The sequence below is a fragment of the Symphalangus syndactylus genome, chromosome 3, assembly GCF_028878055.3.
Source record: "Symphalangus syndactylus isolate Jambi chromosome 3, NHGRI_mSymSyn1-v2.1_pri, whole genome shotgun sequence".
Taxonomy (NCBI): domain Eukaryota; kingdom Metazoa; phylum Chordata; class Mammalia; order Primates; family Hylobatidae; genus Symphalangus; species Symphalangus syndactylus.
The window spans coordinates 149,359,642-149,387,416 of NC_072425.2; the positions used below are offsets into that span (position 1 = coordinate 149,359,642).

Consider the following 27,775-nt stretch of genomic DNA (forward strand, 5'->3'; position numbering starts at 1 on the left):
GAAGTCCCGGAGCCTTAACATGCTAAATCTCTAGGGGAGAAAAAGTTTGCAGGATGTTTCAATCAGAAACCAATTTAATTTGTTAGCTTCAGTTGAGAGCTCATTCCTGAGGAGTCCATTGTTAGCAATGCTGCCTGGGTAACATAGTTCTGTGGAGCTCGCAAACCCCATTCCTGTGTGAGATGAGTATTTGCAGCCAATAGTCTGGATGTTATTGTGGCTGCTAGGTTCATTATTGAGGCTCACCATCAATGAGGTCTTTTGACAAATATGAATTTGTTAGGGAATTTTCCATGTCAGTTTCCATTAAAAGCCAACAAGCACACGTGGGGCAGGTTGGAAAGCAGCATGTACTTTTTGTGAAGATACAAACTTCTTGATGAAGTTTATTCTCCTGTGGCATTATAGAAAGGCAGCGAAATTATCATCATTTTGTCACCAACTTGTGCATAAACTGCACGCTGTCTCCAAGTGGCCTAGACATTGAGAAGTGAGGAATTCTGGTGCAAGAGACCATAGTCCGGCTGTCTGGGAATACTTAAGCCAAATGGGAACAGGTTAGTCCTTCCCATCACAAGCACCTGATCTCTAAGGTGACAGGGCTTGCAGGGGCCTCTGAGAGTTCTGCTCCCGCACTCGTGAATCACAGTGCTCTGGGGAGCTTGTTCCTACCATGGTGCCAGGGGCAAAAATTTCTGAACGTGGTGTCCTAAAATGAAACGATGGAGGTGGGGAAGTGGGAAACAAGTCTCATCTGAAAAGCAACTTTAGTCCTTTGTTACCCAGTTGGTAGCCTGGCTCAGGATGAGCTAAGAGTGAACCCAACTGCACCAGAAAATGTATGGCATAACCAGCTCCCTGCCTTCCCAGCCACGGCATTCAATATGGAAACATAAAGCATGTCAGCGTTTCTCTTGCCGCACCTTGTCCTACCGCCTTTGGTTTCTGTCTTCCTTTTTTTAATGTATTCCCCCAGAAATGTCTGTGAAAGGCACTATACAAACTATATATGACAAATATATAGCACTGTATATAATATTTGTGTTTGTTCTCATTTTTCTCTCCTGTGTGTCCCTCAACCAATTTAGAACTAAATGAGCCTACGAGCTCAACTTTGTTGCAAGGTCAGTATCTTCCTTGCTTTATGTTTTGTCTCCCCTTCCCTCTATCCCAGAGCCCCCCTTCCCTTTCCCCTGCTGTGCATTACCCGAAGCTCTTGTCTGTAAAGTGTCTTAGAGGATGTGGAAGGCTATTGAAGGAGGTGATTGGGAGCCAGGGAGCCTTCAAGCTCCCTTTGCTTTGCTCATCCCTTGCTCTCACTCCCCCAGGAGGGCTGGCAAGGGGAAAGAAAGAAAGAAAGAAAAGTATTGTTAAATTCTCAATGCCCAGAGATCAGCACAAAGGCAAAGGGTAGAGAGTGAGTCTGGGACCCATAGGAAGACTACTTCAACTGACTGAGCAGTTTTCATAACAAGGGTCTTATTGATGACCTCTCAGCAGCAGAATCAGGCACCAAGCACACAATAATTCAGATATTCTGTCAAACGCATCAACTGGCTCATGAGGTTCTCCAAAGGAGGAATATAGGCATGGCACTGCATGAGTGGTTGACAATACACAATGATTTCTAGGGGTGCCACTGGGGTCTAGTTTAGGGCCTGACATTTAGTAGCTCTTTGGTCTTGGGTAACTCACTAAGCCTCATTTAGACTCAATTTCCTCTTCTTTACAATACAGTTGATCTACCTTAAACACCTTACAGAGTTGTTCCAACAGTCAATGGAGAACGCATATTACAAAAGTTTTGAAAACTGTGAGGTGCATGTTGAATCTCCAGGCATAAACTGAAAGACAAGGACGCTCCTCAGTGGAACGTCATAGGGGGTCCTTCACTCATTTCTCAGCCCCTTCTCCACAGTCCCTTTACATCCTCTTCCACTTCCAGTCCTCCCCTGCAAATAGCTCCGGAATCTCTTGCCTGTCTTTGCACGTCCCTTCCAATTTTCTCACTAACCTAGAGTGAGTGACTCATTAAGACTATGACCAAGCATCCAAGCAAGCAGTGTAATAAAATGTGTGATGCGAGCACTGCTCTCACCCTAAGGACAGTGCTGACCACAGCAGTAGCCTTTCAGGAAGGCAGCTGTGAAGCCAGGGAGGGGAATGCTTCTCCCACCTTCCATCCCAATCCCCTGACCTCTTCTCCCCACCTCACCCCACACCACCCTGTTCATCCCCTCACATTCTGGCCTTACAAACTGTCATCAGAGGCTGGCTGTAGCCTTTGGAGGTGGAGGGGGAGATGAAAAGAAATGCATTACATGGGAAGCTGCTTGACAGATGAAAAAAAGTACCTTTTTTATCATAGAAAGAGTGAGGGCTGCATTACTCACCTTAGTGATTGATGTACAGCACTACAGCGATGAGCCACGAGCAAGAAGATGAAACAGAAATAGAAAGGAAAAGTGAAGTCAATAGACTTATTCAGATTCAACCTATGATTCAACTTGTGTTTACTGAACCTCCATGTGAGCGTATTCACAGACGTAAAATAGAGAGCAGAGCAGTAGAAAAGTGGCTAACAGCTGAGGAGCCAAGATGGCCGAATAGGAACAGCTCCCAGTGTGAGTGACGCAGAAGACGGGTGATTTCTGCATTTCCAACTGAGGTACTGGGTTCATCTCACTGGGGAGTGCCAGACAGTAGGTGTAGGACAGTGAGTGCAGCGCACTGTGCGTGAGCCAAAGCAATGCCTCACCCAGGAATCACAAGAGGTCAGGGAATTCCCTTTCCTAGTCAAAGAAAGGGGTGACAGACGGCACCTGGAAAATCGGGTCACTCCCACCCCAATACTGCGCTTTTTCAATGGGCTTAAAATATGGCACACCAGGAGATTATATCCTGCACCTGGCTTGGAGAGTCCTATGCCTACGGAGTCTCACTCATTGCTAGCACAGCAATCTGAGATCAAACTGCAAGGCAGGAGCAAGGCTGGGGGAGGGGCACCCACCATTGCCAAGTTAGTTGTTTGATTAGGTAAACAAAGCAGCTGAGAAGCTCGAACTGGGTGGAGCCCACCACAGCTCGAGGAGGCCTGCCTACCTCTGTAGGCTCCACCTCTGGGGGCAGGGCACAGACAAACAAAAAGACAGCAGTAACCTCTGCAGACTTAAATGTCCCTCTCTGACAGCTTTGAAGAGAGTAGTGGTTCTCCCTGCACGAAGCTGGAGATCTGAGAACAGGCAGACTGCCTCCTCAAGTGGGTCCCCGACCCCCGAGTAGCCTAACTGGGAGGCAGCCCCCAGTAGGGGCAGACTGACACCTCATACGGCCAGGTACTCCTCTGAGACAAAACTTCCAGAGGAAAAATCAGGCAGCAACATCAGTGGTTCACCAATATCCGCTGTTCTGCAGCCACTGCTGCTTATACCCAGGCAAACAGGGTCTGCAGTAGACCTCTAGCAAACTCCAACAGACCTGCAGCTGAGGGTCCTGTCTGTTAGAAGGAAAACTAACAAACAGAAAGGACATCCACACCAAAAACCCTTCTGTACGTCACCATCATCAAAGACCAAAGGTAGATAAAACCACAAAGAAGGGAAAAAAAAAAAAAAAAAAAAAGAGCAGAAAAACCGGAAACTCTAAAAAGCAGAGTGCCTCTCCTCCTGCAAAGGAACGCAGCTGCTCACCAGCAATGGAACAAAGCTGGATGGAGAATGACTTTGACAATTTGAGAGAAGAATGCTTCAGACGATAAAACTACTCCAAGCTACAGGAGGAAATTCAACCCAATGGCAAAGAAAGAAGTTAAAAGCTTTGAAAAAAAATTAGACGAATGGATAACTACAATAACCAATGCAGAGAAGTCCTTAAAAGACCTGATGGAGCTGAAAACCAAGGCACGAGAGCTACATGACAAATGCAGAAGCCTCAGTGGCCAATGTGATCAACTGGAAGAAAGGGTATCAGTGATGGAAGATCAAATGAATGAAATGAAGCAAGAAGAGAAGTTTAGAGAAAAAAGAATAAAAAGAAACGAACAAAGCCTCCAAGAAATATGGGACTATGTGAAAAGACCAAATCTATGTCTGATTGGTGTACCTGAAAGTGATGGGCAGAATGGAACCAAGTTGGAAAACAGTCTGCAGGATATTATCCAGGAGAAATTCCCCAATCTAGCAAGGCAGGCTAACATTCAAATTCAGGAAATACAGAGAACGCCACAAAGATACTTCTTGAGAAGAGCACCTCCAAGACACATAATTGTCAGATTCACCCAAGCTGAAATCAAGGAAAAAATGTTAAGGGCAGCCAGAGAGGAAGGTTGGGTTACCCACAAATGGAAGCCCATCAGACTAACAAACAGCTGATCTCTCAGCAGAAACTCTACAAGCCAGAAGAGAGTGGGGGCCAATATTGAACATTCTTGAAGAAAAGAATTTTCAACCCAGAATTTCATATCCAGCCAAAGTAGCTTCATAAGTGAAGGAGAAATAAAATACTTTACAGACAAGCAAATGCTGAGAGATTCTGTCACCACCAGGCCTGCCCTACAAGAGCTCCTGAAGGAAGCACTAAACATGGAAAGGAACAACCGGTACCAGCCACTGCAAAAACATGCCAAATTGTAAAGACCATCGAGGCTAGGAAGAAAATGCATCAACTAACGAGCAAAATAACCAGCTAACATCATAATGACAGGATCAGATTCACACATAACAATATTAACTTTAAATGTAAATGGGCTAAATGCTCCAATTAAAAGACACAGACTGGCAAATTGGATAAAGAGTCAACACCCATCAGTGTGCTGTATTCAGGAAACCCATCTCACATGCAGAGACACACATAGGCTCAAAATAAAGGGATGGAGGAAGATCTACCAAGCAAATGGAAAACAAAAAAAGGCAGGAGTTGCAATCCTAGTCTCTGATAAAACAGACTTTAAACCAACAAAGATCAAAAGAGACAAAGAAGGCCATTACATAATGGTAAAGGGATCAATTCAACAAGAAGAGCTAACTATCCTAAATATACATGCACCCAATAAAGGAGCACCCAGATTCATAAAGCAAGTCCTGAGTGACCTACAAAGAGACTTAGACTCCCACAAAATAATAATGGGAGACTTTAACACCCCACTGTCAACATTAGACAGATCAATGAGACAGAAAGTTAAAAAGGATACCCAGGAATTGAACTCAGCTCTGCACAAAGCGGACCTAATAGACATCTACAGAAACTCTCCACCCCAAATCAACAGAATATACATTCTTTCCAGCACCCCACACCACACCTACTCCAAAATTGACCACATAGTTGGAAGTAAAGCACTCCTCAACAAATGTAAAAGAACAGAAGTTATAACAGTCTCTCAGACCACAGTGCAATCAAACTAGAACTCAGAATTAAGAAGCTCACTCAAAACCACTCAACTACATGGAAACTGAACAACCTGCTCCTGAATCACTACTGGGTAAATAATGAAACGAAGAAAGAAATAAAGATGTTCTTTGAAACCAACGAGAACAAAGACACAACATACCAGAATCTCTGGGACACTTTCAAAGCAGTGTGTAGAGGGAAATTCATAGCACTCAGTGCCCACAAGAGAAAGCAGGAAAGATCTAAAATTGACATCCTAACATCACAATTAAAAGAACTAGAAAAGCAAGAGCAAACACATTCAAAAGCTAGCAGAAGTCAAGAAATAACTAAGATCAGAGCAGAACTGAAGGAAATAGAGACACAAAAAACCCTTCAAAAAATTAATGAATCCAGGAGCTGGTTTTTTGAAAAGATCAACAAAATTGATAGACCACTAGCAAGACTAATAAAGAAGAAAAGAGAGAAGAATCAAATAGATGCAATAAAAAATGATAAAGGGGATATCACCACTGATCCCACAGAAATACAAACTACCATCAGAGAATACTATAAACAACTCTACGCAAATAAACCAGAAAATCTAGAAGAAATGGATACATTCCTGGACACATACACCCTCCCAAGACTAAACCAGGAAGAAGTTGAATCCCTGAATAGACTAATAACAAGTTCTGAAATTGTGGCAGTAATTAACAGCCTACCAACCAAAAAAAGCCCAGGGCCAGAATGGATTCACAGCCGAATGCTACCAGAAGTACAAAGAGGATCTGGTATCAATCCTTCTGAAACTATTCCAATCAATAGAAAAAGAGGGAATCCTCCCTAACTCATTTTATGAGGCCAGCATCATCCTGATACCAAAGCCTGGCAGAGATACAACCAAAAAAGAGAATTTTAGACCAATATCCTTGATGAACATCGATGCAAAAATCCTCAATAAAATACTGGCAAACCAAATCCAGCAGCACATCAAAAAGCTTATCCACCATGATCAAGTAGGCTTCATCCCTGGGATGCAAGGCTGGTTCAACATACACAAATCAATAAATGTTATCCAACATATAAACAGAACCAAAGACAAAAACCACATGATTATCTCAATAGATGCAGAAAAGGCCTTTCACAAAATTCAACAACCCTTCATGCTAAAAACTCTCAATAAATTAGGTATTGATGGGATGTATCTCAAAATAAAAAGAGCTATCTATGACAAACCCACAGCCAATATCATACTGAATGGGCAAAAACTGGAAGCATTCCCTTTGAAAACTGGCACAAGACAGGGATGCCCTCTCTCAACACTCCTATTCAACATAGTGTTGGAAGCTCTGGCCAGGGCAGTCAGGCAGGAGAAGGAAATAAAGAGTATTCAATTAGGAAAAGAGGAAGTCAAATTGTCCTTGTTTGCAGATGACTTGATTGTATATCTAGAAAACCCCATCATCTCAGCCCAAAGTCTCCTCAAGCTGATAAGCAACTTCAGCAAAGACTCAGGATACAAAATCAATGTACAAAAATCACAAGCATTCTTGTACACCAATAACAGACAAACAGAGAGCCAAATCATGAGTGAACTTCCATTCACAATTGCTTCAAAGAGAATAAAATACCTAGGAATCCAACTTACAAGGGATGTGAAGGACCTCTTCAAGGAAAACTACAAACCACTGCTCACTGAAATAAAAGAGGATACAAACAAATGGAAGAACATTCCATGCTCATGGGTAGGAAGAATTAATATCGTGAAAATGGCCATACTGCCCAAGGTAATTTATAGATTCAATGCCATCCCCATCAAGCTACCAATGACTTTCTTCACAGAATTGGAAAAAACTACCTTAAGGTTCATATGGAACCAAAAAATAGCCCACATCGCCAAGGGAATCCTAAGCCAAAAGAACAAAGCTGGAGGCATCATGCTACCTGACTTCAAACTATACTACAAGGCTACAGTAACCAAAACAGCATGATACTGGTACCAAAACAGAGATATAGACCAATGAAACAGAACAGAGTCCTCAGAAATAATGCTGCATATCGACAATTATCTGATCTTTGACAAACCTGACAAAAACAAGCAATGGGGAAAGGATTCCCTATTTAATAAATGGTGCTGGGAAAACTAGCTAGCCATATGTAGAAAGCTGAAACTGGATCCCTTCCTTACACCTTATACAAAAATTAATTCAAGATGGATTAAAGACTTACATGTTAGACCTAAAACCATAAAAACCCTAGAAGAAAACCTAGGCAATACCATTCAGTACATAGGCATGGGCAAGGACTTCATGTCTAAAGCACCAAAAGCAATGGCAACAAAAGCCACAATTGACAAATGAGGTCTAATTAAACTAAAGAGCTTCTGCACAGCAAAAGAAACTACCATCAGAGTGAACAGGCAACCTACAGAATGGGAGAAAATTTTTGCAACCTACTCATCTGACAAAGGGCTAATATCCAGAATCTACAATGAACTCAAACAAATTTACAAGAAAAAAACAAACAACCCCATCAAAAAGTGGGCAAAGGATATGAACAGACACTTCTCAAAAGAAGACATTTATGCAGCCAAAAAACACATGAAACCATCAGAGAAATGCAAATCAAAACCACAATGAGATACCATCTTACACCACTTAGAACTGCCATCATTAAAAAGTCAGGAAACAACAGGTGCTGGAGAGGATGTGGAGAAATAGGAACACTTTTACACTGTTGCTGGGACTGTAAACTAGTTCAACCATTGTGGAAGTCAGTGTGGCGATTCCTCAGGGATCTAGAACTAGAAATACCATTTGACCCAGCCATCCCATTACTGGGTATATACCCAAAGGATTATAAATCATGCTGCTATAAAGACACATGCACACGTATGTTTATAGCGGCACTATTCACAATATCTAAGACTTGGAACCAACCTAAATGTCCAACAATGATAGACTGGATTAAGCAAATGTGGCACATATACACCATGGAATACTATGCAGCCATAAAAAATGATGAGTTCATGTCCTCTGTAGAGACATGGATGAAACTGGAAACCATCATTCTCAGCAAACTATCGCAAGATTTGTTTGTGATAAGTATAGCACATACAATCATGTACAGTACATAATACCTGATAATAAGCGACTAAGTTACTGGTTTATGTATTTGCTATACCATACTTTTTTATTATTTTAAAGTATACTCCTACTTATTAAAAAAGTTAATTGGCCAGGCGCGGAGGCTCACACCTGCAATCCCAGCATGTTCTCACTCATAGGTGGGAATTGAACAATGAGAACACATGGACACAGGAAGGGGAACATCATACACTGGGACTGTTGTGGGGTGGGGGGAGAGGGCAGCGATAGCATTAGGAGATATACCTAATGCTAAATGGCGAGTTAATGGGTACAGCACACCAACATGGCACATGTATACATATGTAACCTGCACATTGTGCACATGTACCCTAAAACTTAAAGTAAAATAATAATAAAATAAAAAAAAGAAAGAAAAGTGGCTAACATACAGTACCAGGGAAGTGAGAGAGCCTGGAGCATGGGCATGCATTGCTATGGCTATGCTTTCAGAAGGACTGAGCTAGTTCTGACCACTGAGATCTTCATTCTCAGAGGAAATTGGAGCTTTTGAAACTCAGGTAGGGGTTTTTAACAAGAGAGTATTTAACAGAAGGTGTACTCAACTCACAGAGAGAACAGCATCCCATAGCAAAGGCAACTGCAGGAAAACCAGCCAGAAATACAAACGAAAGCAAACAGGTTACTTTACCTGGTCACTGATCAGGGGGCAAGGAGCCCCCATCTGCTGAGACAAAGCTGGGCTGCTCACTTCTGTCCTATGAACTGATGACTCTGCGTGGAAGGCTTTCTGTGCCAACTTGCTCCTCTGATTCTTTGGATGTGCTCAACCCCTCATCTCAACAACCTTCTTGCGTGTAGGAGAATGGGTCAGCGAAGAAGACTGTGGATATCTAAAACGTTATGACAGTTGGATTAGTACAGTCTTCAGTAGAGCTGCTGGACTCTTGTACAATGAGAAATTATTTAGAGAAAACAGCCCTTGCACCTGGGCTCATTTACTGCACTCATGTGTTCATTCCCCTGCCTCCTTTGCTAGTCTTCGATACAGTAGAGAGCTATGTATTTTCTCAGGAAATACTCTCCAAGTTATACTCACCTTACCTCAGAAATACCAAGAAAGATTTATATGAATGCATGGATTTCCACTGACAGAGTACACTTGGCTTTAAGAGAAGTTCAAAGCTATTTTGCTAACCAATATCTGGATGGACTAGAAGTATTTTGATAAGAGAATTTCGTTCTTCCTCAGCATTTTCTGCTGCCATTGAAGTATTTTTCTGCTTCCCTTCTGCAAACAAAACAGATTGCATGTCACCTCTCCTATTAATATTTGGTGGTGCAGGACTCTCACGGTGATAAATAAGGACTCGAGGATGTTCCACCATCCCTCACTGAACTTCTGCACAGGAAAGTGCACTCAGGCCACAGTGCAAACTCAGCAGCTCCGTGGCTGTTCATTTTCCACCCACTAGCCCTTTGTCTTTTATCTCCTAGGCATTAAGTCAGATTTGATGGTATCAGTGGGCTGGGAAAGGTTGGCTGATTAATGTCTGTAAACCTCACAGTGACCATCAAAGCAATTTATTAAAGAATGGGGGACTAAAGTAAACTCTGTGTATCAGAAAGAAACAATTGCAGCAGAAGAGATTATTAGTTCTTCCCTGCAGAGGATTAAAGACAGTTAATTAGGTCAAGTCATCCAGTGGTTAAGCATTTCTATGGTATCTGTGTGTCTAGATAACAAAAAGTACAAAACAAAGAAAATTCCCTCACCCTCTTGCTAGAAGGTTTGTATATCCATCTTCACATGAAACCAGCCCTCCTCTGCCCATTGGAGCCAGACAACAGCCCTTTGCTTACCTGGACACTTGGATTCAGCCAATTGGCTTTGCTGGCAAAAATATAACTTTCTGAATTGAGCAGACACTGAATATTGACTTAGAGATGGGGTGGGAGGGTTCTTTTTACTGTTGTTTTCTTCTTTTTATCCTTTCTTTCCCCCTCCTCTCCCCTTTCCTCTCTCCTTTTCTTCCTTCCTGTCTCCCTCCCTTCCTTCCTCCCTTTCTGTCTTTCTTCCTTCCTTCCATCGTTTTTCTTTCTTTTCAACATATTTTCCCACCCTCCCTGACCTGTTGTTAATATACCATTAACAAAGAGATCAATTAAATTTCAGTTAAAGTCTTGGTGTGGAAAATGCATGCTTGACAAGCTTCAATTTTCAGGGATTGTTTATGTTCCTGATGGTCAAGATGTTACTCAAAGACTTGAGCTTATGGCCAGGACTAGCTTTGGTGGCTCAAGCAAGGCTCCTGCTTCTGGAAGCGGGACACAACACACTGGACAGAAGCATGTCAAGCATGGCACAGAGGACAGTGCCAGCATATGCACCTTCTCCTTTGTACCAAAGCAAGGGGGGGTGGACTGGCATGAGCATGATGGGTTTAGAGTATATATGAAAATATCCTGGCATTTCCACCTCATTGTGGTGGGCTAGAAGTGGGATCAAAAGGACCCTCTAGTTGACTTGAAAGGGTTGAACAATTGCTACCTGGAAAAGCCCAAGGATGAATTCTAGCTAAAGTCAAGGATGAGCATCGAATTTTCTTTACCTATGTGGACACTAAAAAGAGTTGGCCATCTTTCAAGTAGTGTGTGTTGGAGATTTAAAGGGAGAGAAAAAAACCCCATCTGGATGGAATAATTAAGCTGAAGTTTTTTTGGGGTCTTTGTTTATAGAAAACCTCTGGTATTTTCAGCAGGAACTTGTGCTTTCAATGCATTCTTCTTTCTGATAGTCTCAAATGCCAGGTGAAGGCTCTTCCTGTGTCCTTCCTCCAGCACAGTCTGAACCAGTATGCCCATCACTCTCTGGATGAGCCCCCCAAAACTGCTTGTGGTTTGGGGGTAAAAGTTTTATCATTACTTTATCTCCCCAAGTCTGTCTTCAGTCCCTCCTTCCTCCTTCCCGTTATCTTTTTTTCTTGGCACAGAGAGGCTCAAAAATCACTGGTACCTACATAAGACAATTAATGAAAATAGCCCTTCCCCCTCCTTAGCTTCTGAACTTGTTTCTAGGGCCCAGCAAGCCCTTCAAGGGACCGTCCTTGTTAAGTGCACAGGCAACATGGCATCGTCACCCCTGGCTTTTCCTTACCATCCTGCTGTACATCAGATATTTTCTCAATCACAAAACTTTGATCATAGATAAACCCTTTCCCTCTTTGTACCTTCAGGGTGGCTTCTCAGGGTCTCTCATGCTCACTTAAATCAAGAGGGATATCGTGTGTCAGGTGATTTTAAAGAGTAGATTGAGAGCGTGAATGCACAGGTATGTATTCATCTGACTTTGAGCAAATGTTTTAGTTGCTTTTAGAATGAGTTATATCTACGTTGTCTTTCTGTATGCGAGGACCTTTGCACAGAGAACACAGACTCCCAAGGTATCACTTTGATGCTAAAAGCTTTAGTGCCATTTTCCTTCCTCTCTGTATCCAGGGTGAACAACAAAGAGGGAAGTAAAAGATTAGACATCATTCCAAATTCAGGCCAAACAAGGCATCTACTATCCACAGAAAAGGTGGAGGGACTCCATAGATTGTTCTGAGAGTTGAAGCTGGTCAAATGGAGATCTTTCACAGTCTAGGCAGCAGAGAGGGGCCAGCCTCCTAGCATTTCTACAGGGAGGTCCCAGCAAGTGCAACTGTAGCAGCACGGGTGTGGGTCAGAGCCGCAGGCTGCCCCAGAGAGATGAAGCCCTGTGGGACCAGCTTGGTATTGTCCAACTCATCAAGAAAAGTCAAATGTCAATGGTTTGGGCTCCTCTGGTACATGGAAGCTAATTCACCAGTGTTTCTAAATGCATAGCTAAATGCCAGTCAAACTTCTGCATTTCAAATACAGCATGAGCACCTACATTCAAATGCTGTAGTATAAATCCATATGTAGCAATCAACTTTATACGTAAGACCTACAGGCTTCAACTAATTAGAGGATAGCCTGATGACCAAAGAAAGAAAGTTGTTCTACAAAGGAGATTTGGTTTGGTGCCTCAGGCTCCAAAGGTGCAGCTGTGTCACCTGCTAAAATCAGGCGGACATCTTGGCTCTGCTTCCGTCTGTGGTCCAATCTGACTGTGGTTCACATCCTTCTCCAGACACCTGCGCACCTCTTGAAGCAACTGGCTGCCCAAGTAAACCAGAAAACCAGAGGGGGTCACATAGGAGGGCTGGGAAGTGGTCAGGACAGCAAGGGACACGGGCAAGAGGCCCAGGGACACTGCTGCACCAGGAGCACCAGCTTCTTCCTGAAATCATCTGAGGGCAAAGTGAGCATCTCCATCTGCTTTCGACCTTAACAGTGGCTTGTTTTTAATTTCTTTTAGAAGTGAAAACTACAGCCCTGACCCCTTGGAAAGGTTTGTATATTTTTCAGACAGCTGCTGCCTTGGTGGGTGTGGGGTATGTAAAACTCTTCACCTTCCTCCCAGATGCCTTCTTTCCTGAGCTAACTCCAGGAAGCAGCACAGAGGGAACCCTCCCCTGACCTTGAACCATCTCCGTGTCAATTTAGATTAACCCCATCCCCAAGGACATCCAATCCTTCCTGGGTAGATCCCACTTGCAGTAGCCTAACTTCTCGTTGCTGGCGGCACTAATGAGCACCTGTCAGTGCCCAGAATAGCTCCATCACTGGGCTTCTCTGCACCAGGCCTGCCTCTTTCCTCACACACGGATGCTCTAATGCAGCGATCTTCTCAGACCTTGGCCCTGCATGCTGCCCTTGCTTGCACCATTCTTTCTATCTCTCTAACTTGGAGCTGGAAGGGAAGTGGCGAGGGGAGGGGAAGATGGGAGGAAGGGGGAGGTTCTTGGGTGAGTCACTTGGCTACGAATAAAATGCATCTTATTTGAAGCTTTCATTCCTGCCAGATGTTTCCGATGGATAATTGACACTCATCACAGTTCTCTGGGACCCTAACTGTCCTGGTAATTAGTCTCTTTAGGCCTCCGCAGCTCTCTAATGAGATAGAGGCAATAAAGCCATTCACTGTGGAGTGGAGGCATGTCTGAATGAAGAATGGAGGCCTCATCTGCATGGCCCATGTAACTAGGCAGATGGGCTGAGCTGTCGCTCTGGCCAGCACTGGCTTTGAGAGGGCCTTGATCCCAGGGTGCTGTGGTCCATGCCCGCCTGGACCTAAGGTCTTCATCTCATGGAATCCTTCCACATAGCATTCATTCAGCATGGGATGGCCTGCGGGAAGCAGCCCAGCGGCATGCCTGTGGTTCTCACCTTAACCTATACCCAGGTGGAGCAGGCCATGAGGCCACACTCTCTTCTTTCTCTGAAGATGCATCGCTGAGATAGTGGGAAGATAGTTGCATTTGAAGACAGAAGTCAAGAGACTTGGGAAAGTCACTTAAGCTTCCTGAAGTTCAGTTTCCACATGTTAGAAAGGGAGATAATAATTCTCATCTCCTACGTGAGTGTCATTAAGGTGTTGTGATAGCTTTCCAAATGCAAGCGCTCTGTTTGAAATCCTAATTGACATGGCTTTGCTTCTATGTAGATAGACACTCAGCCACAGGAATTCTAACTTGTATTGGATATAGTTAGAAAAGGGGAGGAAAGGTATTTGGAAGAGGAAATTGAGGTAAAGCGGAGGGCAAGGTACGAAAAAAGTTTTTGTTTTGTTTTCTTCAAGTATAATTTTAAGCAAAAGTAAAATGCAAAGACAAATAAATGTGGTTATGTCAGCATGAGTGGCAATGCCCCCTCCTTCTTTCAACAAACATTGGTTGAATACCTGCCACGGGCCAATGAGATACAGACTCTGCTCTTAAGGAACTTACTGCATAGAGGACAGAGGAGGAAATACAGATAAGTTAGGCAAAGAGAATTATGACACAAGGTGGTAAGTATTTTACTAGTGGGATGTGTATGGCAATGAGCAAGGCAGGGAAGGCCGCCTGCAAGAGGTGTCTGAAGGCTGGAAGAGGAGCTGGAATGAAGAATAAGAGTGATATGGGTGAGGCATATTTCGGACAGAGGGGAGAGTGTGTGAGGGTGGGAAAAAAGACCCTCCCCTGTGTGCACACGTGTGGTTATGTGGCAAGGGGCAAGGGCACCGAACTAGGTGTGGCAAGAAGAGACACCAAGGGTGCAGACGGCAGGCGCATCACGAAATGCAGTGCTCGGTCCACTGAGAAGCTGGGCTTGGTGCTAACCTGTTGGCCTCAAATGAGGATCATGATCGATTTGGGGTAGAAACATCACCCTGGAATTAGCATAAAGAATAAATTCCAGGGGTCAAGGCAACAGGTGGCAAGGCCCAATTGGTGAACATTTTTGGGAATTGAAAGACGAGATGGTGCAGACTGTCTTCTTTGAGAGGATGTCTCCTTAGAGAGAATGCCCCTGCCTCAGGGCTACCCCTGTTTCCTTCTCCTTCTGTCCAGCTTGGTCCAGGTCTGGTGTCCTGGATGTGCTGAAGAGACAGACAGGTTCCGGGGGTGGCGAGTGCATGTACCTGTGGGGTGGGCTGCACAGACCGATATGGTGCCAGCCACTCACCAGCCTGAGATGGAGATGGAGAGCTTCAGAGGGGCTGCTCAGGCTTTTCCCAGATACACTACAAACAAGTGAATGGCTAGCAGGCACTTGGTGGCCTTTTTCTGTCTTCCATAGGAAGAATTTTCTAACACAACAGGTGAGGACTCGTCTTTACAAGCTCTCTGTGGTGCCTCCCAGCATGGAGCAGATCCACAAAAGAACTCTGAGGGGCATAGCAAGGAGACCAAACACAGGCACCCAGGGAGAGCGCCTGGCATAGCTGCAGGGCCATTGAGATGTGCCACAGGGGGCGTTTGCCCGCTCTCAGTCGTCTCCCGAGCTGCACAGTCCCCAGCCTGGAAACAAGGTTTCAACATTCCCTTACTTGGTAACCACGCCAGGCCCCTGCTGGGCTGAACACCTGGCTGTGGCATTCTCCTCCCTGGAGGCTTCCACTGGCTGGTCAGGCTGCAAGGAGGGAGGGCAGAAGAGAGGAGAGAACACCTCAGTGCAGGGAAGCAGCACTTGTTTTCCATCTCTTACCCAGGGCATCTTCTTAGTCACGGGGAGGGAGTGGGAGACGGGAGGTGGGAGTGTGTGGGAATTGAACGGGAAATGGGTTTCAAAGATGTGTGTGGATGTTCAGGAGAGCACAAGGGATGAAAGAGGAAGAGCAGTGTGCTGACAGCTGTGTGTCCTGCCGGGAGTTAAGGACTCCAGTGTGCAGGACACGTGTGGAATTGTACTGTGAGATTCACGCGTATGAAGACAGAATGTGATCACTGACTCTGTTGAGGCAAAACATTCGACCTGGCTTCCATAAAGGCCTGCTGGGCCACATGGACTCAGAACCACCCTTGCTATCTCAGAGTCCTCCGCCTCAGGCACAGACAAGGGCCTTGGTGGGAAGAATCTTGGAGTTGCCCAGAGGGGAAGGACTTACACAGAACAGAGGAGCATAATCTCTCACCCTTGAAGGCATCCGGTGGAGGCTTCCCTCCTTTGATTCCAAAGAATGTGCTGTGTAGGTGACAGAGTGAGCCTCTACAAAGGGGGAACGTCTGGTGATGGTTTTTGTGGACACATAGTTAGATTCTAGAAGACACAACCAGTTAGTGACCGGTCCTAAATGACAAGCGTTTCTGGGTTGAAATGTAAATCCGCGGGAGATTTACAGGAGTGCTCCTTCGTCACCTGTATCCTAGCACGCATGCCTTTGGTTTTGTCTTTTCTCCTTAATGCAGGGTAGAGAGAGTAAGTATCCCCTGGGCTTCTCAGCATCAGGATCTGCATCGCTGAGAAGCTCTGGCCTTAGGGATACTGCGAATCAGACACCAGGGAAACATGAGGTTGATGACCTGTTGCATTTCAATCTCGTGGCTACCTATTTAGCCACTGCCCCCAAATTAGGGATTTATCCCAAAAGGCCAAGACATAAAATCATATGGACACTGCCTCCAAGCCAGGAGTTCTGGACTTGATGGAATAATCCCACATGGAATTGAGAAGCCTGTTTGGATTTTGATTTGTTTTAGCCAGAAATGTCTCCAACGCTGAGCACCCAAGTCAGGCAGGCAGGTTCTGGCTTTGTTCCTTATTCCCTAATCCAGGAGGACATGGACTTAGTGAGGCCACCAGCTTTAAATACCTCTATTAAATTCAATGCAACAGCGTATGCCAGAGCAGGTCCAGTCTGAGAAGGTGGCCTAGTTCCTTGAGTACCTAATTCATCTGGGCATCCAAACTTATGTACTCTACAGAAATCAAAGCTCCACTGGTCATGGGGTTTCTTGGCCACAAGGGCTGAGGTAGCCAGAAAACATATGTTTCAGAACAATAGGGAAGCTGCTGGGGAACTGTACTGCCTTGCAGTTCTCCTGCCACCTGTGTTTGTCTCCATCTCAAAGAGTATCTGTTTGCAGGCCATGTCAGTGTGTGCCTCCTAGGGAAAGGTGCCCCCCACTGCCCCACCAAAGGACATGCACTGGGGCCGGTTCTGCATCCCAGTGTCCTCGTTGATCTCCAGGTACATCCACATGCACAGGAAGGCTTCCTGTTCCTTTGTTTGACTCACCTCCATCCATGTGGGCTGGCTTCGGCCTTGCAGGCATGTGATCCTTGAGCTGCATCTGCTCTTCCCCCATCCAGATGGGGAAGAGGTCAAGTGCTCCAGGTGGAACCCAGGTGCCCTGCTCTGAGATAGAGTGATTGGCAGGATGGCCTCTGTGCCCAAGGCAGCAGAAGCAGCAGGCAGACAGATGATTGTTTTGTCCAACAGATTCTTTTCTGAGCCACAGGCCAAGCAGCTGGAGGGTAGGTGACTATTTCAGGCAGGCAGTGCTCAGAAGTGGATGGGTGATGAGGCACTCAGCACAGTAGTCTGACTTTATTAAAGCTCTGTATAGGATATTAATGAATCTGCCACCTTCTTTTTGAATTTGAGCCTGAGCCATGGCCTTTGCATGTTATGACACAGTAAGGAAGAAGGCCCAGGACACTTTAACCTGAGCCTCATGTTCTCTCCTTGCAGGGGAAGGCTTCCTGTTATATAGTGTGTGTGTCTTGCGGATGTGAGCCATAGAACGTTCACTTCTAATGCTGGGGCTGGAACACCACGTGTTTCACTTAGAGAGACGACTCACCAGGGGCAAGGCCAAATGACAGCAGACCAGGCAACCACCAGGCTTTCGTTCTATTTTCTCCCAGACCACTCACAGCAAGTGTGTTCTCTCCACAGGCCCGGGTGCCGTCAGCGAGGTGAGCAATGGCACGTCGAGGAGGGCAGGCTGCGTCTGGCTGCTGCCTCTTCTGGTCTTGCACCTGCTTCTCAAATTTTGATGTGAGTGCTACTTCCCCACCCGGGAAAGGCTGCCGCCACAACCACCACCAACACAACAGCAATGGCAACACCGACAGCAACCAATCAGATATATACAAATGAAATTAGAAGAAACACAGCCTCATGGGACAGAAATTTGAGGGAGGGGAACAAAGAATACTTTGGGGGGAAAGAAGTTTTAAAAAAGAAATTGAAAATTGCCTTGCAGATATTTAGGTACAACTGAGTTTTCTTTCTTTTCCCAAACGGGAAGAACGCAGCACACCCAGCTTGGACCCACTGCAAGCTGCATCGCGTGACCTCTCTGGTGCCAGTGTGGGCAACGGCTCAGCCGCTCTGCCCACAGAGTGCCCCCATGTGGAACGTTCTGGAGCTGGCCATCCCAAATTCAATCAGTCCATTGAGACGAACAGAGTGAGACCTTCCGGCCCAAGTGTGGCGCTGCGGGCACTTTGGTAGACTGTGCCACCACGGTGTGTGTTGTGAAACGTGAAATAAGAAAGACAGAGAAAGAAAGAAAAAGGAAACAAAATAAGACCGTCTGACAGCAACAACAATCCCACAAACAATAGTCACAAAAGATATCGTTAAACTTTTTTTTTTTTTATCATTTTACTACATGAACATCATGGATAACAAGGGATTCTGATTCATTATTAATTTTATTAATTATATTTTCTGATATGAGTCTAGAACTTACTGCAAAAACAAGACAAAACTAAAAAAAAAACAACTGAAAAGGGTGAAGAGAAGTACGTTTGTTAAACAGTAAAAATGAATAGTCTACTTCTTAACTAGGTTTACAACTGGTGGACCACACACCAGGCACCAATCACCTGGTGAGGATTTGGCATATCCACCAAAAAATACATCCGATTTAACCAACATCTCCACCAGCGCTACAGACTCCTCCCGATTCTGGCATCTCATGCAGACAATACTATGCTCTCTACACACTCTTTAGAAATGGAAAGGTGATCTGCACTGTATCTTGGGTTTGTTGGCTATGCTTCTTTTGATGACATATATTATACAGTATATATATACATATATTTTTTTTGTTAGAGTTCTAGCCATTTTATTTCTCTGCAGGGTCCTTTCTCAGACATTACTGCATGCTGTATATGGCGTTAGCTGTGTGTTGATCTTCTAAAAGATGATAGAGTTTACTGGTAATTGTGTAATCAGCTCCTGCCTTTTTATTTTCTTGGGTTATTTACATGTCAGAGACATTTATAAAAAGTGAAAAGATAAAAAAAAAAAAAAAACAACTAATACCAGGCGCAGCATCTTTCCAGGTGTGGCTCTGCGCGTAGGTCACCCCAGGTGGCCCCGCTCTCTCCATCCTGCCCTGTGGCATTAACAGACAGCAAGCAGCTGAACAAGCAGAACCGTCAGTACCCACTTGCTTTAGCCCATTATGGGAATCTCTGATGCCTTTGTGACCACTGGAGAGTTTAATCCTCTTGGTTTATTTTATTTAATTTCCCACCTTTGTGTGAGTGTGTATGAAAGAGAAGAAAATGCAATTTTTAAGTAATCTTTTTTTCCCCCTCCCCTGAAAGTCTGGGAACCAGAGAGTCCTCGGGGAGGGGTCCTGGATGTGATGAGGGAAAGGGGGATTGGGGGATCTGGGAGGGTGGGGTTGTCTCTGACTTGACATTAAAAAGTGTTCCATGTCCCTCTTCACCTGGTGTGGTACCTCATTCTACAGCGGGGCGGGGGCACAGCCTGCCTGGCTCAGGTTTGAAGAATGGGAGAGGATGGGCTCTTAAACCCTCCTGGGATGGAGGGGTGGCAAGTGCTGAGATGACAAACAGGAAGGATGTGGGACCTCTTCCATCCCCGCACAGAGGCAAGGTGAGGGTGCGTCTGATAGGGACTGCATTTTCAGTGCCTTCGGGAGGTCCTGGCCAGGGCTGCCAGTGTCCTGCTTGTGCTCAAATATCTCACCACACAAGTGGGCAAAGGCAAAGTCTAGTCAGGACGAAGACTTTAGGCCCAATTATTTCTGGGAGGCAGCAGAAAGTCACTGTCACGGAAAGCAAACAAGAAAACCCCCAAGAGCCAAAAAAATCTCCCCGCAAAAAAACAAAACAAACAGAAAGCCAGCTTGAATCATTGTGTTTAGTTTTACATCATCTCCCATCAATCAACCAGTCCTCCAAACCTAACCTCCAAACCTCACTTCTAGCCACATAAGAGGAACTGAGAGACAGAAATGGGTCTGAGCCAAAACACTCAGGAATGACGGCACTTGTGTTTCCAGGTCACCTTCACCTGAGAGGAACCAGGAAGGACTGGGACAGAGCTGTGTCATTTCCAGTTGCTTCTGGCAAGACTGAAGAAAGCTATTGACTCCACCTTTCTTTGTGTCCTTATACCCTTTCACCCCTAGCCCCACCCATGTCCCAGATGCCCCAAGTAAGTTTTTCCTGGCAGCAAGGTCTGGAACTACCTGGCCAAGCCTCAGGAATCTCTGCTGCACTGGTTTTTATCCCTCCGTATGTCCAGGAACCATGAAAGAGGAAGGGCTTTGAGTCTCCTTAGAATGAAAGTGGGTGGGTGGGATTGACTAACCCTCCCATGCCCAGCACCTCAGCAGACACTTGCCTGAGGGTTTGGGTGCAAAGCATGGCTTACTGGAATAGAGTGGGGAAAAGATAGGTGAGCTCCATATTCCTAAACTGGAGCCCAGAAACACCTCCGAATATGATGTGCCAAGGCACCTGCAAAGAGGCAGTTCTGAGGCTTGGCTGAGACAGAACACAGTGCACACAACTTTTGTCTGAATGGGAGCTTTATCTTTCACATCTACTATGTACTAGTAGATATCTACCAATATCTACTAGATGACCACCAGTAGACATTAGTAATATCTGCTACTGCTAATGGTGCTTCAAATCACTGTCATCACCCTCCCAGGAGAGAGTGCTGAGTCAGAACCAGCTTTGTAAGGGGCACTGATGAGGACTTAATTTTACCTATTTGCCAACTCAATAGTTTTCTTGCCTTGTGGATCTTTAGAGCCCTGGTTATGCAACAGCACATTCTTTGTTGAACCAGCTTTACCGTGATTGATGAGTTCACCAGATAGGAGCCCTCCCTATCTTGCCTCAAGAGGAGCTTACTCTCACCTTCTGCTAAGTGTGCTGTGTGAGCCTCAGTCTGCTGAGTTTCAGTCTTTAGGGGAAACACATGGGCACCACAGGAAAGGGTATTCTGCTTCGCAGGTCTTCAACCAGTGATAGAGTTCCATCTAGGAGGACATGGCTTTGAAAGGAGCTTATAGGGACAAGTCACAGACCTAACTTTTCTGGAAATGGGAGCTTGGTAAGAGAATGTTCATCAGAATGAGCATGGAAAACCACCCTGAATAGAGCCTGTAGTGATTTTGTCTTGGTACAGGCACTGATGGAGGACAATTGCTACAGGTTGGCCTGGATTCTAAGTATACTGGACCCCTTGTGATTCAGAGATAAGTCACTGATTATACTTTAGGATTCCTCCACTACCCCTAATATTAGGATGTCCCCTGGCATGAGCATCTCATGAATGCAAGGTGGATTGTGAGGGATGGACAGTCCCTAGCCACTCTAGCCAAATACTCTTGTAGAATTACATCTCTCTTGTTTCAGTGGAATATCTACTCCTTTCCAGTCATGCAAATGTGCAGTGGCTCTTCTGCTCCTGTTGTTAAATATTCCCCCATCAAGGCTTGTACACAGTGGGTCCAGATGTCTAACTTGAAGCATTGAGAATACTCATCCAAGGACTGCTCTCTGACCAGTGGGATGTACCAAGCATATTCATGGCTGACAATCCACAAATGTTTGTTTTTGTTGCTGTGGATGGTGATGATGACAGTGATGATGAATGACAGCTATTGTTGTTCAAGCTGGAAATAAGTTAGCAAATGAATTAACACTAAAATTTAATTGAGGTTCAGCACATTTCACTGCACTGACTCCATCTTTATCTTATACCTCCTGAACTGTGAGTTTGGAACCAAATACAGCAGCACTAACCAATTATAGGAATCTAATGGATGGATTTGTTTAACTAAAACATGCAATATGGGTTCATGACACATTTGTAAGGACTTTCTATTTCCACAGTGGTAAAAATTTGAGGTACTTCTCACTAAAGAGAAGAATATATGCTAAAGGATGGACGTGGAAAACTGCATGCCATTGTGCTACTATTTGGCAAATGCATATGCACACACCAGTTGCTAACCCTTCATCAAAAATAGAGATTAGTGGTATCTGATGCAGCAATGAAGTATTACCTCTTTCCAGCATTCTTTCCAGCATTTTAAAAAAATTTTAAACCAAATCCCAGAGCTAATTTGTTTCAGAACTTGCTCATTGGGACTTGAGTGCAGAGTATGTTTCCTTTGTCATCCCATAACTGCTCAAGCAAGCCATTCTGAAGTATCAATTCTTTCCTCTCTCTGTTCTCAATTCAGGCACTATTTCCATGAGTGTCCAACTTTATCTACCTCCAAGGCTATAAATGCAAATTAATATCCCCATGACTTGTGAATAGCTGAGCTCTCTGAGTCTCTGCCTTCTCATTCAGATTTTTGTTTTCCATAACGCCATACCTTCGCCATCATGTACCTATTATGTTGTTAGAAACACAGGCTGTTTATAGAAAAGCCTCCCTAATTCCTGAGCTCAAGTTAAGATCCATTCTTACAATTCATGCCTGAGGCATTTTGGTGCATTATGCTTTATAGAGGTGACCTGGGTTGACTTTCGTTTTTTGAATGTTGATTTTTACTCCCATGCAAGCCTCCAAATACTTGGATCCCTTCTCTTGGCATGATGTGAGAGTATGAGTTTATTTCAATATTTTAGGGGCTTTTAACATTATTTGAAAATGAATTATTCCTCTCTCAGTACATTTGTTTGATTAGAACTTCCTGGAGTTTCCATAGCACTTACCTTGTTTCCAGTGAATCTTGAACTATGGCATTTCTGAGTAGCACTGTGATATTTTGGATACAGAACTGAATTGCTAATCAGTAGAATTAGGCTGCAGTCCAGATTTTATCACTAGTTAGTTGAATTTCCCTTTCCTTATCTTTTCTATAATAAGATGCTATGATGGAAGATTGCTAATGTTCCATCTAGCTTTAGAATTCAATAATTAAGTGATTTTAGGTTTTATAAGATTTCTGCAAGGAAAAATTGGGGAAGCAGTATTTTTGATAAATGAAAATTGAAAGTGTGAATGTGGGCAAGATCCACAGCCAATGCATTGTCTCTGTCTCCAGAATGGTTCATAAGAAGATAAAATGTATGATTCTAACTGCCATTTCTGCAGATATTTGAAGTGGCTCCTTAAAGAAAACTTGAGGGATGGACACTGCAGCACTTGGAAAGAAGCATTGCTTAATAAAAGACAGTAGCTTTTTCTGGAACAGGAAATGATGTTAGCCCCAAGCTGCCCTCTATATGACACAAGTAAAACAAGAGAGAATAAACTGTCACACATCCTAAAGTCTAAAAAAGTAAAAGATGTTGGGAGTAGGCAAAAATCTCAGAATTTTCAGTACGAGTATGTGTGTATGTGTTTGTGTGTGTGCATGTACGTGTGTGTGTAGTATTTACTGTAATTATTTAATTCTTCAATACAGATGACATGTTATTCCTAAGATTCATCTTTAAAATAACAAGAAATAGTGATGAAAAGAGGGGTCTTTAGATATAATTCACAATGATTTCTCATCATCCTGACCATTACAATCAAGGATCCAGAAGTGTGCATGCAGAGTTCATTGGGCACATTTTTGTATTTTTGGCTGAATTCCAAGTTCATTGAGTCCTCCTCACTCTCCTCTCTTGCCTCTAGACTCTGGGCTTCATTTCCAACCCCTCTGTGAAGAGCTTAAGGATGTAAGAGGAAGAGGGCAAAGTGTGGGGTTGGAGCAGAAAGAGTGTGAGGTTGGAAGATAGGTGAGCCCTGGTCCCTTCCCCCAAGTGCCTGTGCCCAACCACCCTCTTCAGCTTTAATTTCTTCTGAAGGTTCACTTTCAGAGTTGATGGAAGGTCAGACAGAGCCATCAAGCTGTACCTCCTGCACTAGACTAACTGTAAGAGTGAGACAGATGCCAGGAAGAGGAGCCCAGAGTGCACATGTTGATGAAGGATCCTCATCTTCTTGTGGAAGGATGCCGGAGAAAGAGAAATGAAAATAAAATAAATGATTCTACCCCACACCACGTCACTTTTGCCAGTGTCCATAATTCTCATTTGTGTTTGGCTACTCAAAAAGGAGCTAAGATCTGTGGCAACAGATGCTGTCTGTCAAATACAAAATTCCTTTTTCTCTAAGTGTTCATATTACAGTTTAACAAGCAAGAATAATGAAAATAAAATGAGAAAATATAAAGGACATCCAGACAGTTAAAACTTGTCAGTGAGTATCTAAGTGCGAGACATCTGCATAGACGTGCATCAAATATCTTCTATGATGCTACAAGTAGGATCTCAGAGAGAAGAATTGAGGTCTTGGCTCCCTGCTCACTGGTCACAGGGAGCACCATTCCTAGACAGGCTTTCAGCAAAACACAATCAGATTCGAATACTAGAGGTAGCATGTGCTCTCATTGCATACTGATGTCTTCCTATTTTCCTGATGATCAGGGATAGGTAGAGTGCAGGTAATATGAAGCAGGCAGCCAAGAGATGCTTTTCCACCCAAACCCAACCTTGGGTTGCTAGGGGACCTGCAGCAGGCTGCTGCACCTCCCAGCCTCAGTTTCCCCATCAATGAAATCAATGTTGGACAAGATGATCTCAGAAGGCCTCCTGAGATCTGAAATCTGGGTCTCCACCTGCATGCTTCCATAGTTTGTATCTGTTTCCATAACTAATAAAATTATGCAATTCAAACCAAGGCCAAACCTTTATGTGGTGTTGGCTTTGTGGAGCTATGTAGGAGGTATCTCTATTCACACTGGACTTGGTTGGAAAAGCCCTTTGTTTCTGACATGACATACAGATCGAAAGGCTATGGTCCTGCCACCTTGGATGTAAGGCTGTTCCTTCAGAACCTGAAGAAAAAACAGACTCTCAAGTATAAATACACAAAATGTTCTACATAGGTTCCAGTGGTTTGTGAGCTTTTAAAACTCACTATTGAGCCCCAATGTTAAGAACCCCTACTGTGAAATTTCACCTTGGATTTGTCTCATAGGCTGCTTATATTTCTCAAATATAATCGGTAAGAATTGTGTCCTACAGGCTTTAATTTTTAACTAAATAAACAACAACTAAGGCATCCTTCTGAATCCCCCAGGGAGTTCCATATGGACTGAATCTAATCCTTTGGGAATCAAATCTTTAATGATCTAACTGCACAAGATCTTTGCCCCAAACTCTTTCTGCTGACAGACTCCCCTTGGCATATGTTTCTACCTCTGACAATGACACCAGCTTAGATAAAACCAAACAAGTTTGTATTTTATTTATAGTAACTAGTGATACCAACTCTTGCTGTCCACCAGAGAGCTCATCGTTACAATGAGTCAGGAAAATCAAATCAGCACTGTTTTCCCATGCACATTAGGCTCAAGGTAGTCAGGACATTTGATCTAACACCGAATTCAGGGAACACTCCCTTGTGTCAGGGCTCCAGAATGTTAAGGTGTTCTATCCTTCTTGCCAGCACTTTCTTCTTTGTATTCTGAGTACAAGTTGCTGCTTCCCACCTCAAGTCGGAAACATTTTTTTCTTTCATCTACTAAGCATTTGATTGAGCCGACATTACCACAGCATGTACACAAGAGGGTCAGCCAAACCACTTGTCCAGCCCTAGTCCTGAGCAAGGAAGTCAGGATTCCACAGTGTAATTCACTAGTCAGAAGTGATCGCCCTCCCTCATGGCAGCACAAAGGCAGTAAATTCATTACAACGAGGTTGCTGCCACTTCTCACAAGCACCTCAACACTGTTGTTTTACAAAAACTTCAGATACCGCGGTCCTGGGTCATTTATGCATTAATGCATGTCTTTTTGCCCAGCCACATATAGAATCAGTACTCTAAATATTGGCACTCTAAGAGCTTCTATATTAATGTCTCATCATTCCTTGTTTTCAAAAATATGAAAGAATAATTAGTCAAATGGAGTCCACAGCATAGGATAAGCTGAGCTCCCGGAACACTGAGGATCAAATTGGAATGTGTGAGTAGCAGTATAGCTTATTTCCTAACAAACAGCAGTGTTAAGTCATGCCCCTGAACTATCAATGAGAAAGTCTTTCTGACTAAATAACTCACCAACCTAGCTCACTACATTTCCTTAGTAGCATTTTCTATACATTTTCCATTATCTCCTCTCTTCTCTGTCATTTATTTTCCTGCAGTACGGCCTACCTTTGCAGTAATAACCTAAGAAGCAAGATACCTAAGAACCAACTGGGGAAAAAAATATTCAGTTGCACAAGGCTACTCTATACCCGTTGGTTTACATTAGTCATTCAGAGAGTGATGTTATGACTTGGAGGAAAGAAATGTGATATGGTTGGGCTATACTTGGGAATATGTATTACCTGCACCTTGGGTTAAACATACAGTGCCCTGAAATAGACAGGTTATATCATTGGCAAGAGCTTAATGGACATCTGAGGCAATTCTATGCTAGGAATTTCATCAGTAGATTTGAACCATTTGGAAAACTAGTCAGGAAACTCGGTTGGACTTAGGCCCATGTATTCACCTTTAGCCATTTGATGAATAACCCAGATTAGCCACAGGAAAAGGACATTTGCCATGGAAGCCCCAGGGATGATTACTTCAATAGTTCCTTGAGGAATGGGAGTGGGTCATATCAAGCTCCAGCTTCTCCATGGCTGGAGGTTTCTGGCACATACCCAACACGGGCTGGAGACAGTTCTCCCTCTAGCACTACTCTCATATCAGGACTGTAAAACTCTGCTGGAACATCAGGACTCCACAGAGAGTCAAGAGGGGAATTCAGTAGATTTATGTTGCTGCTGACATTTAAGTCTACGTAAGGACGTTCTTCAGTCCAATTCTATTTCCTTGAATTTCTGAATCATTTTATCTTCTTTCTGGTCCATTTGTTCCTAGGGTCCCCAAAGATCCTCCTAAAAATTAGTGAAGCAAAAACTGCCACCAATGAGGAGAAAATTAATTACATATGGAACTGGATTAAAAAACGCCCACATGTATTTATTTCTTCCCCACTATTTATTGAGGACCTAATATGCACAGGCACTCTTTTCCATGCTGTGGATAAAATGCTGACTGAAATAAAAATGCTTCCTGCTCCCAAGATGTTTTCAATCTAGCAGGGAAGAAAGTTAATAATAAAATTGTATCGACACACACAATGTGCTATGCATGGGGTGTTATGAACACATGCAGCACAAAGAGCCTTTCTAAGAGACCAGGAAGGTGTCCCGATGAGGTGAGATTTGCACTGAGCTGCAAAGATGGGGAGGAGTTAACTGTGCAGATTGGGAGAGGGAGGAAGGAAGAACTTAGCAACCATAGGTACAAAGGCCCTAAAAAAGGAGGAAGAATAACATAACAAAAAACCCATCATCCTCAAATGTATTCTCATATATATTATTTCTATGGATTACTACTTTTATCAGGTATGGGCACCTTTACTACATATATAGCTGAATTCAAACCAGTACAACGGCGTTTTTTTACACACACATTCAAAACAATGCACCAATGAACTTTTAAAATATGAAGGTTCCATGTTTTCCAAGACTTACACTCTTCTCAAAACTTCACGCAGCACATCTGACTCACTGGAGGAGACCCCTATAGAATTAGGATCTCCATAGGAAAGGCCATGGAATGAGTATTCTAAACAAGCTTCCCTGGTGACCTTTCAAAAGGAGTAAATCCAAAACAG

General features: G+C 43.9%; 1 protein-coding gene across 14 annotated transcripts in view; it reads left to right on the top strand.

The window, feature by feature from the left end:
- The window catches only part of NTM (neurotrimin), a 971,166-nt gene extending 952,027 nt beyond the window's left edge, over nt 1–19,139 (top strand). For 3 of the 14 annotated variants that reach the window (XM_055273794.2, XM_063635681.1, XM_063635680.1), the window contains 2 exons: nt 1,089–1,124; nt 12,631–12,829. In XM_055273794.2, the coding sequence (XP_055129769.2) occupies nt 1,089–1,124; nt 12,631–12,794 (200 nt within the window). In that variant the 3' untranslated portion in view covers nt 12,795–12,829. Of the gene's footprint in view, nt 1–1,088; nt 1,125–11,710; nt 12,832–12,858; nt 12,892–17,766 lie in introns of those variants that run through there. The other 11 variants (XM_055273803.2, XM_055273804.2, XM_055273805.2 and 8 more) reach the window with 7 other exon arrangements.
- The last annotated feature ends 8,636 nt before the right edge of the window (nt 19,140–27,775 follow it).